The following is a 21,190-nucleotide window of genomic DNA, read 5'->3' as shown; positions in this document are numbered from 1 at the left end:
AATGTGTCTAGAACACTGCCTGCAGAGTTCCGAGGGGCTCTCTTGGATTCTTTAAAAGCTTAAATGCCTCCCACCCCAAAGAAAGGTGCCTCCTCACAATGTCCCACAGGGGCCTGGGACTTGTCTGTCCATTCCCAACAGCAAGGACTGGTGGACTGGCTGGCTGGGCTCCCTCGCCTGCCAGAGACAGAGGTCAATGTTGCCGGTGGCACCCCTGACCATCATTCAAGGAAGCCCACGGTTCCACAGCACACTGGTTGAAAACCACTGCCATGCGCCATTAAATAAGAGCCCTATTACTGCTCTTGCCAAGTGAGACAAATACTGTAAAACAAGTACTGTAAATAGCTTTGCTTAACAAAGATTAGTTATGTGACTCAGAGAATGACTCAACTGATGTTACCATGTTGGCTCATTTTAAAAGAAGTCAAAAAGGGGGGGGGGAGTGTGTGTGTGTTTAAGAACCATTAACTCCCACTGTAAACAAGCTGAATGGTGTTTTTCTTTGAGAGGGGATTCTTTTTTTCAAGTCAACTACTGAAATGCCTCTAAGAGAGAACAGTAGAAACTTAGGAAACAAAGTAAGGCATCTTAGAAAACAGAGAGATAATACAATAAAAGCATATTGCACTTATACTGTTTTTTGCTTTGGTCTTTTCATATGAATAGTATAGTACAGTACAGTATAGTGTAGCATTAGTATAGTATAGTAAACTACAGCACAGTATAGTATAGTATAGTATAGTATAGTATAGTATAGTATAGTATAGTAGGATAGAAATGGAAGATCTCATCTAGGATTTTCAGAACCACAGCTGACTTTACAAAAGCTAAATGCTCAACAAGGGCATTTCCAAATTGCTATGGGGTGATCCTCTTAAAGGCTGCACCCCAACAACAAAGTGCTGATAACACATCTTCTAAATAGGGTTCTGCTCAGGTGGAAGAATGTAAAATGATTACCAGAGCAACAATTCCAGCACTAATCAGATGATATTACCTAGGATGGCAACAACTATCCACCTTCACCAGCACTATGAATACACTTTTGGAATTTTACTTGTTCAGTATTTCTGTGGAATGTTCAACCAGGTGCCACTTCCCTTTCATACAGACATGATTTATTGTTGAGCTAAATGTTTAAAATGTGAACAAAACATTTTACAACATGGATATCTATGGCACAAATATTTGATGAGCTACAACAGAGTAGCTGCTTTCTGAAGTAAGAGGAAACTAGAATATTTTATGGTGCACTGTTTTTCTGCTAACAGGAATGTCCTTCAAAATATGAGACATCTCTTTAAAGCATATGTCCCAGTTCCAGCAGTGTACACAGGGCTGCAAGAGATAAGAGAGCTCAACTCTCATTAGGATGCCAATCACTCTCCCTCTCTGTCTTCAGAAATAAAAAGTGGGTCTTGTATAATATTGGCATTTGGCATATATCATTAACTTCCAAATTATTTCAAGGCTACCTAGAGCATTTAAAAAGCTACACCTAATATTTTCTTGATTGATGCTTTTAGAACAACAAATGCTTCCTTTTGTGTTCTCTCTCATTATCAACTTTATTCTGAAATATACACATATCATTACCACCTAGTAGAATGCCCACAGAAAGGAAGCATCAAACAAAGTTCAATGGATACACAATGAATCATGTCCTTCTTACTGCATCGGTGACAGGTGAGTGATAGTTCCATTATAGCAAGTAGTGCCTGGAAATGGCAGATGAAGCTTGATACACAGATTCTGAAGCTTTGTGTAGGCTGACCAGACCTGGAGTGTGGTAGGCTCTAACCTGCTAGAGGAGTTGAGAGGTTCAAGGGCTTTAATCTGCAGTACTTTACTTCTGCGAGGGTGGGGGAGACAGGTGTTGCAGAGTCTTCATTATCTGAATCAGAGGAAGGTGGCATTGTGGCCAGGAGGTCCCCAAGTATGATACTGATGGTTCTCCCTTTGAGTTAGCAGCCTGAACCTCATCCTCATCAGAGTTCTTTACGACACACTGCAATGTAATATGAATTCCAGGGGACACAGTTTTTTGCTAACACAAACTGGAGGTCTTTGTTGAATATTTATAGGAACTTGCCTAAAAAAAAATGGATGCGATGGCAAGCCTGCTTTAAGGTATTGAGTGGGTGTGAAACGAAAGTCAACCAGTGACTTTTGCTCTTAGAAGGACAGGTGTGCTGGTAGAACTGGGCAAAACTAAAGGGCAGCTACAGATGCTTATAAATTACAATTTAATTTGTTGCACCTCTAGCTCTCTGAGTTTAATCTGAGTTTGATGGATAGTGCACTTTTAAAGATGTCTCTCTTGATCTTTATAGCCAATAACAGTAGCTTAAATATTAGAAAATTAGTTTTAAGGATAAAATCCTTAAGTCCTCTATACATCCTTTTCAATGGTGTGTCTTTGCTTTGGAATGCCCTCCCAGAAGAGCTATATGTGATTTACAAGTTTTTATACATTATTAACACATCCATTATTAAACTATATGCAACGCCTCAATGTTTTCTGGGGTTTTCTTTAAAGGATATTTGGATTTCTGCTTGTGATCTACATGTATTGTACACTGTCCTAGAATCTTATTTGATTAAAGGTTGCATAAGAATGTCATCTGTCCACAAGAACACAGAAGGCCCCTAAATATATTAAAGATATGAAGGGGCACCATGCAAGTACTAAGGAGCGAGACTGCACCCTTGGTCTTACCCCTAGCACTGGACACATTGCCTGCCATTCCACGTTAGTATTGCCACCTACTCCCCCCCCCCAGCAACCCCCCAACAACCCCTAAACATGCAGGCAATTGTCTTGTGGCTATGCAACTGATTTGACCAACTCACAAACCAAATCAGGTCAACTTGTACTGATTTGTGCTGAATTGGGATGAAGTTGAGATAGCTACTAATTGTTACAGAACAGGTTGGGTGGACCCAAAACAATTTGTAGTCATTTATGCTGCTCTGTAACTGTAAATGGTCTATCAAAAGTCAGAAAGTCTATCTCCAAATAGTTGTAATAATTAATTACAGAGGAATCACATCTTATGGAGGGGGTTAGCATGCACAGTCCTACATACTAGCCTGCATAAATCAGAGGCAGAAGATGGCATTATGCCTCGTGGAGTCAGGACTAAAATGATGCACTACCAAGGAAGACTCTCTTAGCCATTTTCTAGATCTGAAGCAAACTTTGATCTAATTCTCAAGTTCACTTCAGACTTGCCCTTTACCTCCATCAGCATGTTGTACACTGTTACATACATGTAGAGATTGTTTCTGTACTAAAAGAAATATAGAGACTGAATATGGAATGCACTATTCTTTCCTCCTCAGACTGAAACACGATTTACATCCATTTGTAGTTCCCACCTTGATTTTTGGATTTAAGGGAAATGACCATTTAAATGTATAAGAAAGTTCCAGAACAGCAGACAGTTCAAAATATTTCAGTGCAGTGGTTGTCCTCTTAAAGTATGAACTTGACCACAAATTGCTTGAAAATGTGTCCCCTAAGTTTAAAGTTGCTCAGAGCTTGGATGAGTTGCAAAGTAGCAAACGAAAACATTTAGAATGCAATTGTACAACTGAGGGTTACCACAGGACCAAAAGTGTGTTGAAACGATTATGCTGTCTCCCCAAATAGTGCAGAAGGCGTTTAAGTTAACGACTATTAACTTGAAGGTACTTGACTCATGAAGCAGTTTAAAGTCTAGCCCACAGCGATACATGAGCTCAGATGGCCTTGTCAATGTCTGAAGAAGGAAGAGAGCAAAGTAAAAGCACAGAAAGAAAAAGAACTGAGATGGGAAGCCAGCTTTTAAAAAACCTGATATTCTCAGCAACTCTCAAACAAACCCTGCCTTCTAGCCTTTAGCAAAGTGTTCTTTGTTCACAAACAGACTAAACTAATAACATGAAGTATGGTGATCGATAAAAGGGTCATGATACTGGGAATTCCTAGGTCTGTAACTGACTGTATATAGCCGAGAGGAACTCTGTGCTGGACACTCAGACGTGAAAAGGCTTTTCAATTTTTTTGCTCCAAATGCGCTTCTAGCTAACATAACCCAAAAGAAAGAGATGATGTTGTGCTTCACAGTTGCCTATCTGTGTAGTAAGAAAAGGAAATGTGGAGAAGTGATTTCAAGAATATCTGAATCAATCCTTGGTGCCAGTGTACAGGTCAGAGGGGAGATCTGGCCCACCCTCCACAGGCCACTTTTGACAGGTGGGCAGGGCCACCTAATCACCTGATGTCATGAGATGTCAGGTGGCAAATTTCAAACACTAAGAGCACTGCTGATTCTTCCTTTCTTCAACTGCAGCCATGGCTTGAAACCAAGGTAGGGCTGCTAAGATTCCTGCTTAAAGCAGGGCTTGCATTTGACACCAAATTTAAATTCAACTCTGACTGCCAACCCTTCTTTTGGCAGGGATTGGCTTCACTTAGGACTATATGATATATACAATATATTCATATAGTACTTGTGCCAGTATTAGTTCCCTAGCTTTCGACCCCTATTTCAACATGTACAAGTTCATGCTTCATGAGAAAATAGCAAGTAATAAAAGTTTGAGAAGAGGGTAGCTATAACACAAGTCTTGTATGCCTACCTGGAAATTGCTCTTAGCTGTTACTGTGCATAGGATCCCAGGCTAGAGCGAACAATTGAAAACTCCAAGACACAGTCCTTGCAATTCAGAAATCCTACTCAGAGTAGACACAATGAAATTAATGAACACGACTAATTTAGTAGGATACAATCTAGGGCTACTCTTACCATACTGCAGAAATATGCCCATTCCTATATTGAGTGGCTATGAAAAAAGTCACTAGCTCACAGGCTTAGTTCTGGTGTTCATAGAGAGCCTAGCTAGTGTGATAAAACATCTAAGCAGCTATTTCTTATTATTTCAAACATATTTTTAATGCTTACACAAAAAGCGAATTAAGAAGAATCAGTTCACTTATTCACCAGTTCTGCAAGCTCAATAAAATAAACTGATATGTTTATAAAAGACAAAAATGAACACCATGCAAAACTAGAGCAATATGTCATGGACTGTTACTTTAAAAGACTTCACAAAACTCTTAAAGCTGAGCTGAACTTCTCAGCTGCTATCTAAAGTATGTGGTATTTCTTTTTAACTTTGATTCCTCAAAAGGAGGATAGGGCAACTGATGCTCTCCAGATGTTGCTGGCTACAACTCTCACCATCCCTGACCACTATTTCCAACAATTTGCCCTAGGAGATAGAATAACTTTGTTCCTGCCCAACACCGTAACTCTTATATTTCTGCTTCTGCATTTCTTGTGATTCTGGTTGTGAAGAAATACAGGACATTACTAGTGGCACACAGAAGATGTTGTCTGCAATGTAGTATCAAAATTTACAGTTCAACATACAGAACAGAGGCATGCATCACAAAATATTACTCATCTGGAAGTGAAATATATACTATACACTTAGAAGTTCCAATTGTATATACCTGAAGATGCCGTCCCTGTTTTGTCAAAATCATTTCTCTCTCTCTCTCCTTTAGAAGTCCAAGGAATGAAAGCACAGTATAAAACATGACTGCTATGTTTATCAGAATGCTCTATTCATTGTAGCCTGAAGATAAATATAAGCTATCTTACAAGATAAGCATCCAAAATGTCGTTTATCTTTGGCTTTTTTTGAAGCCATCTGATTGTGAACCAAGAAGAAATTGGAAAAATAAAACCAACTGATCCTGGCAATATAGGACAGGATGCAATAATCCATCGAGTCTCTTCAGGATATAAAAATAATATATCTGTTAGATTAGAGAAATAGAGTACTTTAGAGTGGTTCTCCTTCTCACACAGAAGGGAGGAAAAACTCATTTTCCCCCATTTGAAATTTGTACAAAGGACCATCTCACAACTAATCACTACACAGCTTTTGCATCTAAAATCTTATCTTCCTGAACAGTAGCTCACATGGACCCTTGTGATTGTGCCCGTAAGGCTACAACTGCTTTCTAAGTAGATTACATGGACCAAAAGAAACCACTTTGTTTTGCCCTCTGGCTTTCTATGTAGAACTAGTATCACTGTGAAATGCTTACAAAACTCCTTCACACATTTCCTGGCTTTAAAGAGCTAATGTGAAGACAGGAAAGATGAGAATAAATGTTTTTGTTTTCCCAAAAGGAGGAAGTAAACACATTATAATACATCACTGATAAATCAAGACCAAACTGAAAACTTTTGCTATTCTGCATTACACAAAAGTAACAACTTTTGGCTAGAGGTTCGCCAAAGAATGGCACTATTAACATGTTTTTAACATCAGATATACAATCCCAATTTCTCTGAAACTGTTAAGAATTTCAAAATTGACAAAAAAGTATCACTTTCCAATAAGCAAATACAGTAAAAGTCAGCTAAATAAAATCTGGGTTGCTCAATTTTCTAGTTGTCACAATTGTGAAGAAAAACAACTGGAAGTTGACAAGCAGAAAAAGGATGAGTTATTCTGCTTTGAATACCTCTGTCCCTCCCAATGCTTCTTAGATCCTGGCCCTCAGCATCTATATCCTTACTGCTTCTCCCCTCCCACCCTCACAGTGTGAATTCTCATCACCCTGCCAGTACGGTGGTTTATACAAGGCAGTATATTTTATGCACATTGATCTGGCTTGCTCAGTCAATTAGCCAAAAGTATTTCTTTTAGTACTTTGTATCTGTTTTAAAGCACTGTTCTGTCTTTGTATAAACCTAAGCAACGTAAACTAAGTATGTATTATTGGAATGTTTAGTGGGTAAAACTAGGACTTTGCCATCTGTTCCATTTCTGATTACGAATGTAACAAACTTTTGCCATTACCTCAGCAAAAATGTTAAGTAATTTAACATGTGCTCCTTCCACAAATGGACTTGCAGTTCTCCATTTAAAGTGAAGCCTAGACAGGCAAGACAGAATGAGAGGGGACTAATATTAAAGTTGTTTGCTGTTGTGCAGCTCTCCTAGGGAGAGACGACATGATAAAAATGTGGTGTTTGACATGCATTCAGCAAAATATTGCTTAAGGCGCTCCTACATGGTAGTGGAGTGGGGGATACCAAGGACAATGCTAATTATACCTAGGAGTCAGTGACTGGGTTACCTTTCCTACATTAAAGCACTCTTCTGGTAATACAGGGTGAGTCCTTTAAAAGAGGCCCCGTGGATACAGAGTACACATGTTCTACGGGGCCTCTTTTAAAAAGACTCACCCTGTACAATCTGACTTTCCTCAGTAACTCAATGAGGTGCTTGTAGAATTATTCAGCACTGGACAGCTCCTTGTGGCATCAAAACCAGGCAGGAAAAAGGGTGCATTATTGAAAAATTCAAGTTCTTTAAAAGAAAATATATGGTAAAGGGACCAACATACATTTTTAAGGGCACAAACACAATAAGTTATAAGAGGGTGGTGAAGTAGCAACAGTTAATAGAAATGTTTGGTATTCAAAAACTTCTAATTTAGATAATTTCTAGTTATTTAAAACATGTTTATGCCACCCATCATTAAAAAAGGGAAATTATGAGTTATTGTTAATAGTACATTCTTAAGTTTTGTATATGTAGTAATGTGTCCAAGTAACTGCACAGGACTCCTACACATGGCTATAAAATTAAATGTAGAAAACTAATTTATGACACACACAGCTCTCCCTCGAATTTAGTGGTTTCTACAAAATTTGGAATAATCATCATTGTGAAAGCTCAGCACTGAGTTATATACAACTGTGGATCTAAAATGGTAGCAGTGAAGCATCCTCTTCCATCTGTAGAGAAATAAAACTGCAGATGAAAGCAACTGGACTTACTGAATGCCAACATAACAGTTTGTGCAGTAGACACAGATGTTAGGAGAGTTAGGCAGAAACTAGTCAGTCTACATCTGCAAGTGGGTTGGTTTGATTAGCATGGTTTTGTACATCTCCTGCTGATGTTTCAATTTTGGGACAGGTAGAAATAAGGAGAGTAGTCCCTGTAAGGTTTCACATTTTTCAGAAACTCAAGGGAGACCAAACTAAATGTCACTTGGAAGGCACAATGACAATATATTTCTTCTATGGTGCATTCCAAATTAACTCCTTGGGATCATTCCAAAACGAGCTATTTGTGGTTTGCAATCTTAAACTGCAGTTTAAAACTAATAAATACAGTGTGTCCACTTCACTGAACTTCAGTATGGAATACGTAAGAACTGGAGGAAAACTATTAAGGATTAGATCAGGTGATCCTCATGCTGTGTGAAGTGAAATGCCTGGTTTAAGTGTTGAAGATTTTGAAATAGCTATACACATACACCCTGATATTTGGGCAATGAACCAATGTACAATGAAAGAAATGTGAACTGTCAAAATATTTGAAGAAAATTAGTTATTTTGCAGGTATTTGCTCATTGATGATTAAGTTGTACACCACACAAAAAAAGGAAACTACTTCCACACATATAATTACAAAGACACATGGGATAATAATACTACACACTGCTTTTCCAGTGATCATCCAGTACTTTATTACAGAAGTGAAAAAGTGAAAAAGCTCTAGTTTTCCAGGACAAGTTTTAATTGGCCAATATACTGTACTGTAAAAGCATGTACTGAAATTAAAACTAATGATTCAATACATATTATTTAAAAGGTACATCTTATGATCAAAGCGCTTTATAATTATCACCTACAGATTACAGAAAGAATTAATGCATATCAGCATTAATTATATATGCAAAATTCAGCTTGTAGCAGCTGGGCCTTAGAATATGCTATGCAGACGTTTTCCTTCTCTTGGATGCAATTCCTAGTACCCTATTCCTCAATTTGAAGTATGGAAAGAAGCCAAATGCATCCCAATAGCTATGTACCATGACCTGTTGGGTGTTTGACCTGTTTCCATGGTCTCATGCAGGCATCAAAAACAAGAAATAGTTAAAACTTGCCATTTATAAAATGTCAAGGCAGTGCACAGCAATCACAAATACAATGGAACATAAAATATGAAAACAATACAAAATATCATTAAGTCATTAAGCCTGACTTAAGAAAATTTAAACAAATAATTAGGCCTGTTGGCACAAAGAAAGGTCATCAAAAAACACCTGAAAGTCAGCTGTGAGGGTGCCTGCTGAATGTCTACTGGAACAGTGTTCCACAGCATGGGAACAGCAATTCTAAATGCCTGACTTCTAAGTTTAAGTAAGTCAGGCTTATGAAACCTGAGGGACAACTAACTAGCTAGTCATGCTCACCTTGGTGGATGCAGCTTTTAAAACTACTTCTATGTACCAACTATTTAAAGCTGAATTCTATATGCTCTTTAACAACTAAATGATGAAACCAACAGTTCTCTTTGAAGGGGGAAAAACCTGTACAAGACTTTACCTTGAAAGTCATTCAATAATAGCATGATAAGCATAATGGAGAGCAGAAAGCTAAAACAAGGTCCTCTGTGGCCAATTATATAAAAAGCAGCAGATGAGGACAGAACAATGAGGATGAGCAAGGCATCAGGTTGATACATCTGTGATATTAAGCTTACAAAGGATCAGATAATAAAAATAAGCCTTGCTGTTAAAATATTGAGCAAATATTCAGGTTTAATACAGAATTCCATGGGAATGTCCCTAATCAAGAAAGTATGCCTTAGAAATGAGAAGCTGTCAGTTCAGTTTCAACTGGGACAGTAGTTCATTGCAGGGGGTGCATATAGCTCAGCCACTGAGAACATGGTTTGCATGCAGAAGATTCTTAGGTTCAAATTTTGCAATCTTCTGTTTTTCTTGCTACCCCTTACCCTCCAGAACAGCTTTGGCAAGGGTGTGAGGCTTGCAAGGAGTGAAAGGGGAATTCCATTGCAGAAAGGGACATTCTTGCACTGATGGACATGTTAGAAGCTACGGAGGCCTAGGTCATATTGATAAGAGAAAGAAGGATTTGCAAATCCACATTTGAACTTAGAATTTGGAAATAGCAAAAAACTTATGTAAAGTACTACTAACATGTGCACAATAATGAAATGCATCTTTAACCCTCTCCAAAAAGTATGAACATATAATACAGTGATAAAATTACAAAAATGTAATTATATCTGATTTCATCTATCGAGAATGAAGCTTAAACGTCAGTGTGATGTGATGGACAACAACTGCCATGTGGCAATGAATTCAAGAGCTTCTTTTTCCATTTAGATTTACCACAATTTAGCATGTCATCCAAACTTTAAATTGAGCTTAATCTTATCTACGGTTGGTGAAAGCAGTCCAGATTCATTAGTTATGGTTTGGCATTGTTTTGTTTCCACTGAGCATAGTTAAACCACAGTATGGGAACTTTATCTACATGAGAATTAAAACCCAAGCTCCAAGAAGCCTAGGTGGATTTACAAATACACTCTGGGTCACGAGGTTCCCCCCTAGGTGTTATAACAGGAGGTCCCAGTTTTCACAGTAACTATTATTTTTTCTTATGTTGAGGAAGAGAAGAAAGTTGGATAAGCATGCATGAAACAAGGTTTCCCAAGTCTAATACAATTACATTTGGAAGACAGAATGCACACCTTCACTGAAAATGTTATTCTCAATTTCATTTTGTTATTATCTTTCATTTTCTTATCTTTACAAGGCAATCTCTTTTCTATGTTTTATGATTATTACTCATAGCTACACCAAAGTGTTTGCATAGCACAATGAATAAGCCTTGCAAAGCTTCAATGAAATCTAAGGCACAGTATATTGCATCCTGGTACATATGAGAGCACTAGAAAAGTAATAGAATTCTTATACAGGTCAGGATGTTCTGAGTATAATAGGTTTGGGAAAGCTGGCTATCACTTGGGATACCCAAGTTATAAAATCTTGATTGTGTGGGGATTATTCATGTGCTTCTGTTAGCAAAAAAGGTGCTACTAAGAGTTTGCTTTGGAACCTTCTGTAAGAACATATCCCCAAACTAACAAAATAGAGATTTGTGGTTTTCAGCGCAACTTCAAATTATTTACAGGACAATTTCAGACAGCAGGCCAAAAACGTAAGATTGTATATAAATACATATTGCCCAATAGTGCTGTGATAATGTTGGCTTATATCCAAACTAAATCATTTTGTGCACAGAATGACTTCTGCAAGCACAAAAGAACACCCCCTCCCTCTGCTCCCCCTGGACTCTAAGTCTGCTCCATAGGTTGGGTAAAACCGCAGATAGAATTTTTGGGGGAATGAAGGGGCAAGAGACAGAGGGAAAGTTCCACTGCCCTTGCAAAAGTTGTTCTGAGCATATAATAGTTTAGTTGGATACAACACAATATTATTGCAAATGCCTCTCAAAAGTTTTTCGCTGTCCTCTCCTTGCCCCGCTACAAGCATATAGCAAGCACACCAAACAAGGAGACAGTTGAACTGACTTCAGTGTTTACACTACCAAGGACATTTTTATACATCTATCATCTGCTGTCTTACTCTCCAGAGTCCTAGCCTGGGAGAAATACAGAAGAAAAAGTTTTCATACCCATGTTAAAATGTGTGCATTCTGAGAAAACACAGAGGAAGGGCTCAATATGTTGAAGGAGCGGGGTGAATTTATGGTGCTTACTGTAGATCATTAAGTAAACTAAGGCTGCAATACTATACACTTACCTAAGAGTAGTAGGTTCAACTGAACTCAGTAGTACTTACTTCTGAGTAGATATGAATAGGATTCCACAAATTAATTTAAGTCACTTGCGCCCATTTAATGAGACTGATTTTCTGCTACAATGGATTACAAACCAAACAGCTTAGGTGACAGATAAAAGACTGGTCTACTAACTGGCCTACTAACCCTGACAAAGCCTCTGCTGCACAACTTTAGGAATTATTTTAACTATAAGCTGCCTCTTAAAATGCCACTTGCCCTTGAATCCCACTATGGAATAGCAAACCTGCTCAAATGAACATTCAGTATTTTAAAATGTCAGACTGACAGAACAAAGTTCTTCAAGCAATAACAAAGAAGTGAGAATATTCAGGAATTTAAGGGGCAAGTAATTTGGTAAAACTGAAATCAAGGTTTAGATACACTGGTTAACAACATGGTGAGTATAATGTCTGGGAAATAATTGAGAGAAGGGGTATATATAAAAAATAAATTAGATATGCAGTGTTTGGTATGCTAACTATACGAGATCTTGAAAAGTATAGGTAGCATACCAAATTCTGCTTTATATCATCCTGGACAAACAGTAACTTTGTTATTAGGTCATTTTAAACTAGATCAAATTAATTAACAAGATTATATAACATATACATTTCATGAGATAAAAGCCTACAGCACCCAGTATTCTCAGGTTTTCTCCTATCCAAGCACCCTGCTTAGCTTGCAAGTTGAGATGAGATCAGGCATGTTCATAAACTATGGGGTTTATGGGATGGTTAGGGGAGGGGCAGTACCTGTGGTAGGGGACACATTGTGTTCCTTCTGGGGTAGTTCGTCCACCTTTGGTACTCACCCTGCACTCAGATCTCACTTGTGTCTTCTAGAAGCTATCACCATTCAACATGCCTACACCCCAGGAAAGGGCTTAAACAAGTTGGCTAAACCAGGTGAGGGTAACCGATGGATCTCAAATCCTCAGCAAGTTATGGACTTCCCATGAATGTGAAAACAGGCTCTGGAAGATTGAGCAGCTTAGATCAACAGTGGGTCCAACAGTCAAGAAGATGGGATTTCTGCATGGACTGTAGAGGGAAGGGAGGGGCAGATGAAGCTTGTCAGCCTGGGAAGGCAGCCCTTCTAAGAGAAGGAAAATTCTGATCCCAAACCTCTGCTGTCTTCCTGGATATCTTCAGGAGAAGAAAAGGCTAAGGAGTAAACCCTACACAAATCTGGAGTAGAGTCCCTAAGACTGTTGGATGGCACCTTGTATTTCTCCTGCAGGCAAGTTGGTGCCAAACATATTGCTCTGCTTTCCTTTGGACATCAGCCCAGGACCTCTATACACACTGCCCAGGCTTGCACAACAGGGAGGTCACTTTGGTGCTGCTAACATAGCAGTTGGAGTTCAGCCCTGGAGGCACACCCCATTGTCTCTCAAGACAGATGGATGCTAACATCTCATAAATGCTTGCAGTGCTTGGTTTTTAATTTTTATCATGTACTGCTTTCCCTTTCCGCATCCTATTTACTGAAATTTCTACTCTGGTTCCTTGAATCCCTCCGGATGTTAGTTCTGGGTTCTCTAAATTTACCCCACCTCCGATAATCTACAGAAAAATCAAGCCCCGTCACATGCAAGGCGGAAACCAGCTCAGCCTGCAGGCATTCCCTTGTTTTGCTATACCTGTTTTATATGTTTCAATGCATTCAGCAAAGTTAGGAAGTAATAATGCCATCACTTCTCCTCTCAGCTAGGGGTCAATGGATCATGCAAAGTGGGAACTAGCAGAGCTTGGGGATGTCCCCAAGCTGCACTAAGCCCCAGCCACATATTACTTCTTGGTTCTATAATATTTTGCCACCTGTTTTTTTCATGGAGCATTACAGAGTAACAAATGAAGATGGCAGGTTCCTGCCCCAAGGAACTTACAATCTAAATTAAGAACAAAGGTCAGCAAAGGGAGCAGAGGAAAAGAGAAACCAGGATGACATGGGATTATATGTTCAGCAAGAGGTTACCAGTCTGATTTATTCTCTATGTAACTGTAAGGGAGGCAGAACATCTACCCAGAAGAGGGGCAGCCAGTGTAGGTGGCCCTGAAGGGTGGGAAGCTTCTTTTCCACAAAACTAGACAGTATCAGGGCCTCTTTAAAAGACCAGAAAGGACCTTAGAATAAGAAAGTGACTTATTATAACCATCACTGGAACTTCATTGCTCTCCAGGGATATGAATTTAAGTTTCTCATACTTGAACCTAATATTGCAGCTGCTACATCAAATGGTCTCTTCACAAATACATGGCAGGAGGGCAGCATCAAGTCCCAATAGAGTAGTGTACTTTCAAAAGCTGACTCTTTTATAGCTATACAAACCCACAGCTACACTGTTGTATACTAGAATGTGGGTCTGTTTTCCAAACCTGTTTTGTCTCTTACCAACTTTTTAATGAGGAGATACACAGAAGTGCTTTTGGCAATACTGTTTCATTTCTGTTTAGGTTTTGCCAATGTTACTGAAAAAGAGAATTTTGCCCAGAGGCTGCTTATTTAACAAGGGTTTAGGATTTCATCAATCTAAAAACAATTCACATCTCAAGCACATCTGGCTAAGATCTAATTTGCCCATTTGCCCCTTATCATCCTCGAAGGCATCCATCTTCCATATAAAGGTTGTCAAGTTTCTTCATTTTATTTTACCCAACAATTCACCAAAAGCTGAAATATTTCTTTTTCTTTCTCCATCCACAACATGAAGATAGCATGATCTCAACATCATTATAGTTCCCTGCAGCTTGGCTATTTTTGGTACCTATAACCAACATCCAGAAAGCAAACTATAACTTTTTTTCTAAGATGACAGGCAAATTTGAAACATGGGCATAATTTTTTGAAATGCAGCCCAAGCTGATGAAAACTACCTTAAAAACATACTGGCAAATACAGAGATAACCCTGTCCAGTTCTATAACTGTAATTGTTCATAATTCAGTTTAACATTTCTCATTGTATAAAAGAAAGCTCCCTGAAAGCCATTGCACCCAATGTATTTTCTACTTTCAAACATTGCAATATGAAGAAACACTTTTTTGGGCATGTCAATAACCTAGCAGCAGGAAATACAGATATGAAAAATATCTATATGCAGGCATAATACATAATCATTTGACTGCTTGGACCTCTGTGGCTACAATCCAACTGCTTTAAAAATAAAACATTTCTAATGATCTCAGTGGGTCATTTACATCTTCACTGCTAATGATTACTGGGTTAAAAACTTGTGCCAAACATATTCTTTATTCTATATAAGCATTATAAAGCAAATACAAACCTAGACTATTTTATCTTCAAATATTTGAATACATGTGACTAAACTGACACATTTGCAAGGTTTCTGCTGTTATCACTCAAGCTTTTCAGTTTTGCACCGACCATGACACCTTTCTTAATGCATGCTCTAAGACTCCCCATTTTTTTTTTATATTTGGAAGCTAGTAATATTCTCTGTCTAAATATTTTCTTAGCTCTCATACACAAGTTGCAGAATATGTGTTCCTTGGATTAAAATTCATTATTCCAAATTGATTTATCAAATACTGATTTATGAGCACAAAGCAAATGGAGAAGCCTATTATCACTCCTGCTAAAGCATTGCTGTACTATTAATTTAGATTTCCTGCCATGAGTTGCTCTCCTATTTTGAAGCCAAATGAATCTGATTTGGATTGCTGACCACTGAGTTATATTCAAGGAAGTGGCCTTCAAAATAAAACATGATGCTCTCTCTTGAAAGTATGAATGGGTTCTACTCTGCTAAATTTTGGCATGGAAGGGTATTTTTTATTCTGATCCACCAGAACTCCAGACCCTCCAACATTTCTCTGATGGAAATATGGATGCCCTAAGGAAAAGCAGGACATTCCAGGATCAAATAAGAAACCGGGTCGGCTTCTGTAAATCCGGCACTGTCCCTGGAAAATAGGGACACTTGGAGGGTCTGGAACTCAATGGAAGTGGATCACATTCACTCTAAACTAAAAAAAGTGGTAACAAACACCATTCCTTCTCCATATCCTAGGAGAAAAGTCCACTGATCGAAACAGGGGAAGTTAACACAAAGTGCCAGTCTGGGGAAGTGGAAAGCTCTGGATTCTAGCTGGCGATGGGGGGTTGGGGGTGAGGTGTAGTGCTGTGCTAAACTGCCCTCTTAGCCAATATCCTCTTGCAGGATATGTATGTTTTTATTAACATCCTCCTTGCTGGATATCAATGTTTTCATCCTAGAATGCTGAGGCAAGACAGAGGTATGGTGGAGCCCAGGCAGTTGAAGTAGACTCCCCAATCTAATGACAAAATGCCTTTAAGACACAAGAGAAGAAAAGCAAATGCACATCCTGCTATCTGGTGAGAGAGTCCTCCCTTTATTTCTGAGAGGGAAGTGTGTGTGTGTGCACTGATGATAGAAACACCCTTCAGACCTTCCTCCTCAAGATTGGGGACAGGGATGCTTGGAGAGGGACCAGCTTTCATAACCCCTGGCCCCTACTTTTGTTGCAGTTCCCTGCTCAGGCATAATGCATCATATATTACAACTCATACTGGAACCCTGGTGCTATTTTAGAAACGGTGGTTTTATTTACAGTACTGCAATTGTGGTGGGATAATTAAAATTCACAGGCCTAGACTAAAAGGATAGTAAAAAGAGATGGCTATGACTTTAAGTGGATAATGGTTTGTTCACATGTTATCCTGAACCCAGGTAAAAGCCTTTTCTACACATGCACAAGCATTTAAGTAAAAGAGTGTGCAGCCTGTTGGTTTGTGCAGGTATGATTTGCCCAGGTACACAGACTGTGCACTTGTTAAGCATTACATGCAAATAACTGCATAAACAAGTCTACAGCTCAACAATCTGCATACTGAGATTGTACACTAGCTGAATTCAATGTGTAAACATCCCTTATGAAATTTAGTTAACCGTTCCTGAGGGGGAAGCAACGTTCCACAGGGATCTGAGATGGCTTGCTCTTCCTTTCTCTTCTACTGCACCAAAGTACATTTCGTTGCCTTGAGGGCAGAGGTAAGCAAATGTGCTGGCTCATAGGATCGGGAAAAACATATGTTTTCATGGAAGGGCATTCACTGAAGCAAAAACACCTCCCAGCACATCTAGTTTGGCAACTTAAGTTTCTTATTCTGACGAAGTGCATTCCCCAAATGGTAGCTCAAAACACCAAATATCCAAGTCATGAAAGAAGCATGATTGTTAATTACTTATGTGGTTTTAAGATTTAGTACACACAGGGCCATTCACCTACATACTAAACCCTAATGTTTTCCTGTCTTTTGATAAATAATCTTTTGACAGCATTACTACTGCCAGAGTTGAGGTACTCAAATCTCCTTTTAAAGATATATGCCATGCAGAATTTGAATAATGTGCACTTCTCTTCAAGAAGAAAAATGAAGACTGGTGAGCAATCTTCTCCTGACATTCTAAGAAACAATCTACGAGTTTTCTGGTGTGCTGGGCCCAGTGACATGAGTTAGAGCTGCTCATTTCAATGGCCCAAATGTCATAGTAGAGTATGCCTTTGCTACCTCCTTTCATCTCTGAGGAAAATGGATCATATTAAATAAATAGCTCTCTTCAAGCACAGCATACTGGACCAATCAAACAGCCAAAACTACTGTATACTCCTCTACGAGGTGTGGAGAAGAATAATCAAAGATATATTTTAAAAATGAGATGCAAAGCAAAATGCATTTTGTGTTTGTGTTTCTCGGCCAGCTTACAACAAACCACTTTGAAAACAGAGGAAACTTCAAAAATCAGCTTGTAATTTTACTTAAAAGAAAAATTCAAACATCCAAATCCAATCTAAACAATGAGTTGAACCCAATCAGGTCAACTTCCCAGCTCACTCGCATCCACTAAACCGTACCAACTCTTAAATGTGCTTATGTAAATTACTATCTTTTGGTCTTCAAAAATCACAGTGGGAATACATAAAATGTAGTAACTAGAAAGTTTCATCAAGACTAGCCCATCTGCCTATTCACCTATGCTATGACAAATAAAAATTGCGACAAGATGATCAAGTAGGTAATAATTTTGTTAGTGAAGGGCTCATTCACACTTCTACTCATTCCGTCATACTTCTACTTGTCCCATGCCTAGAAAGGATTGGTCCAAGCAGTTTTCTGTTTGACCCACACTTTCTAGGCATAGATCTGAGTGGTTTTCCCCTTGCCCTACTCCTTTCACAGAGAAAAATCAGCTCTTTAGTGCTAAAACCAAACAAGTCTCAATCCAGAGAAAAACCAAATTGCCATTTACTCCAACTGAGCACTAAAGAGCAGTTTCCCCTGGAGGGTGGGAGGAGGAGCAGGACAAGAGTGGATAAGCCCTTAATTGGAATAACCCCCACCTGACCCCTCACACTGGAAGGCTATGGTTGTGCCATAAAATAATTACTTATATGGCATTATTGAGCAGGTAGGTTAATAGACTAGGAACTGCTGTGGACTTATTTGCAAGGCTGATTTATCAAGTATGTGGAAGGAATATTTTTCAAATGCTTTGTGCTGGTTTCTGTACTGGTGTTTGTGTTATAACTTCTTTAAATGTTAGGTTGTTTTGAATCACCTGCAAGCCACTCCAAGAGTGCTGTTAATGGATGGTCAATAAATAGGTAAACAGATAAATGTAGCATCCATGTGTTACACACCTTACGTATCTCCTTCCCCATATTTTCTGCAAAATAAACCTGTATTCCTTACTAGCATACTTGATGTGTGCTAAGCAAAGGGCTGCCAACTTTTGGACTTAGTCCATTAGCTATACTGCTATCCCTTGCTGCTTCCTACATACTGCTAAACATATTTAGTTTCATACCATGGAAAGTATAATTTTCTCTTTTCTGCACATAAAACCTTTCTTAAGGGGGCAGATAAAGACCACACTTCCCCCTTGCCAGTTAGCAACCACAGGCCAAGCATAGTGGTGGTTTGAAATGAGCAGATGTGGAGAATCTTTTGCCATCTCCTGGAGAATCCGCTCAGAGACTGCAAAAGGCCACTCATTAAATAAAATTTTTTAAAAGGTTGCAAGTCAAACCCACTAGACTCAATAGCAAAATTCCTGTTGACTTCTGACCATAAAGATCAATCCTTCTTCAGTCAGAAACATTAACTGAATCATAACACCTCCTCCAGCTTAGATACATTTATCATGATGGTTCAAGGTATACTTAGAATTTTGTTTAATATATATAAGGAAGTTGAATAAAAATGAAAATAGCATCAATGGGACTGAACTGAGGCTTTACTCAATTGGAGAACTGCTTGCAGTAAATAACAGATTGCAATAGTCATAGTCAAGTAAATGCCATCTTTTTAAGAATCTGGTCTTATTTTTCCCATAAGGCCTGACATAAGCAGATAAATGTTGCTGTGAATCTGCCTCATTGTTTTTAGAACACCAGGTGACCAATTCTTCCCAGCCATCTCCCTACAATCCACTTGGCAGAATGCCCTTGCTTATACCAACTGCAAGGGAATGGAATGGTATCTGTTAATAGCTTACCACAATATTCCTTTAGACATTTCTAAATGGGTTACATTAAGCTTCTCAAATACCTAGCCTTAGTAACAAAGCCATTACATCCCCCCCCTTACTGATCCTGGGGCAGTTAACCACAATGGAATTGTTTCTCGAAGTGTTCATTTTCCCTAAAGTTTTGCTTATGAAATACATTTTCCCTGCCCATACAAATGCATGAAGTTTCAGCACAATCCATAAACTGGAGTAACAATGTTAGCTGAAATCATTCCTGAATGTTTAGTATGCCAAGACAGAGAAATACAGACACCATAACAAATACCCCTGAGAGCAGAACTGAGATAATAGAATCTTCTGCTTTGGTCTCCTGCCACATGTGCATGAAGAGAGCTTCAGGTGTTTACCACCTTGTGGCTTGAGTGCGTAAATAGTTTTGCATCCCCCCCCCCGAAAGGTTGCATTTAACAGCAACTAATCTCTTAACACAGGCACACAGAAAGTTCTCTGAAAGTTATGCCCTAAGGAAAAACTGAAGACCAAGAAAATGAGTCCTTAACCAAACATATACAGAATGCTAATAGTAAGAAGACTGAAACACAGCTGATCTTAAAGGATGAGGATCTTCTTCCAAATCTACAGCAACCATTGACATATACTGAAAGATATACCCATCCCTCTGACCCCACCGAAACAACACACCTGAACCATCAGACAGACCCTAGCAAGGGGGGGGGGTCTCTAAGGACCAGCTTGGAGGGGGGGAAAGCAGGAGTACTTACATCTCTGAACTTATTCCAATATTTATCTTTGTCGTATTGGGAAACAGTGCTCAGCCATTTGTCATTGTCCAAGAAATTGCCATTGTTGCTGCTCCCGGGGATGATTTCTGGATGCCTGCCTTCCACTTGCAGAAAACACCAAACAACTATGGCCAATATCCTATGCATCTGCAAAACGGGGCGCGGGGTGGTTGGGAGAGGGAGAAAGCAGGAAGAGAAGAGAGGAGGTGGGGAGAACAGGGACAAATACCTGTCTCAGTCAATCAGTCCACAAGAAAAAGAAAAAGGCAAGCGTTCAAAACACAGCGGCTTAATAGCTCTAGGAGGGGCAAGGGAGGCGGGTGAGCCACGCATTTGATGGGAGACGCAGCTGATGGTCTCCTGAGCAGCTCCACCGCACAGGGCGCTCCGTCAGAGGAACCTGGAGATGGAACCAAAACTGCCAAGGCGGCAGCAGCAGCAGTCCTACCGGGAGGGGAGGGCGGCGGGTTCCCGGGAAAGTTTGAGTGGCAGAAGTAGGGATTCTCCTCACGGGCTTGACCTACCTTGGGAGCCCCTCCCTGCGCCTCCTCCCCAAAGGAAAGCAGCCGCCCCTCGGGCTGAGGGAATCAAAGGACGCTCTGAGGGAGACGCGGGTACCTTTCGAAGGCGGCGCGAGAAGCAGCCTGCAAGTTTCCCTGGCGAGCTATTCCAGGCGCACTCACCTTCGGCCAGAGGGCTTTGCCGTCCTCCGCGCGCTGCCACCCGTTCCGCCTGGCTTTGCGCCGCCGTTCCCCGCTGGCTCGGCGTCGGAGCCCCGCTCCAGCTTCGCCCAGCCGCTTTGTGTGCGCTTGTGTAAGTGTCGGGCTGTGTGTGCGCGCGTGCCTCCTCGCCGGCTCGGCGTGAATCATCGAAATCTGGCGCCGCTTGCTGACCGATCAGTGAAATGGCGGCGGCGGCTGGCGGAGGAGGAAAGGAGCCGGCTCCTCCCGGCTGGGCTGCATCCCGGGGCCTAGCTAGCTCCTTTGCAGAGGCGTCCGCTGGCTAAAATGTTGGCACTTTCTCTGCTCGCTGCCTCATCAACGCAAAAGTACTGTGTGCAACAGCAGAGCTTCTTTAACCGTCTCTGCGTCTTGCAACACTCTTGCCCCAGGGGTCAGACACTCAAGGCTTGGGGTTTGTAAATGCAGGTGTGTGTTGTTGAGGTCC

At 40.0% G+C, this 21,190-nt stretch overlaps 1 protein-coding gene across 2 annotated transcripts in view; it reads right to left on the bottom strand.

Annotated features, from left to right (window-relative positions):
- The window catches only part of SPOCK1 (SPARC (osteonectin), cwcv and kazal like domains proteoglycan 1), a 394,124-nt gene extending 373,163 nt beyond the window's left edge, over nt 1-20,961 (bottom strand). The window contains exons 1-2 of one of the 2 annotated variants that reach the window (XM_083488164.1): nt 20,707-20,961; nt 20,003-20,170 (exon numbers count right to left, since the gene is read on the bottom strand). In XM_083488164.1, coding sequence (XP_083344290.1) covers nt 20,003-20,170; nt 20,707-20,892 — 354 coding nt within the window. In that variant the 5' untranslated portion in view covers nt 20,893-20,961. The remainder of the gene's footprint in view (nt 1-20,002; nt 20,171-20,706) is intronic. The other variant, XM_083488163.1, reaches the window with a different exon arrangement.
- Between the last annotated feature and the right edge of the window lie 229 nt (nt 20,962-21,190).

The sequence above is a fragment of the Podarcis liolepis genome, assembly GCF_965112155.1.
Source record: "Podarcis liolepis genome assembly, chromosome: 2".
Lineage (NCBI taxonomy): Eukaryota > Metazoa > Chordata > Lepidosauria > Squamata > Lacertidae > Podarcis > Podarcis liolepis.
Note: the sequence above shows the minus strand (reverse complement) of the source record. Positions and strands in the feature narration are given on the sequence as shown.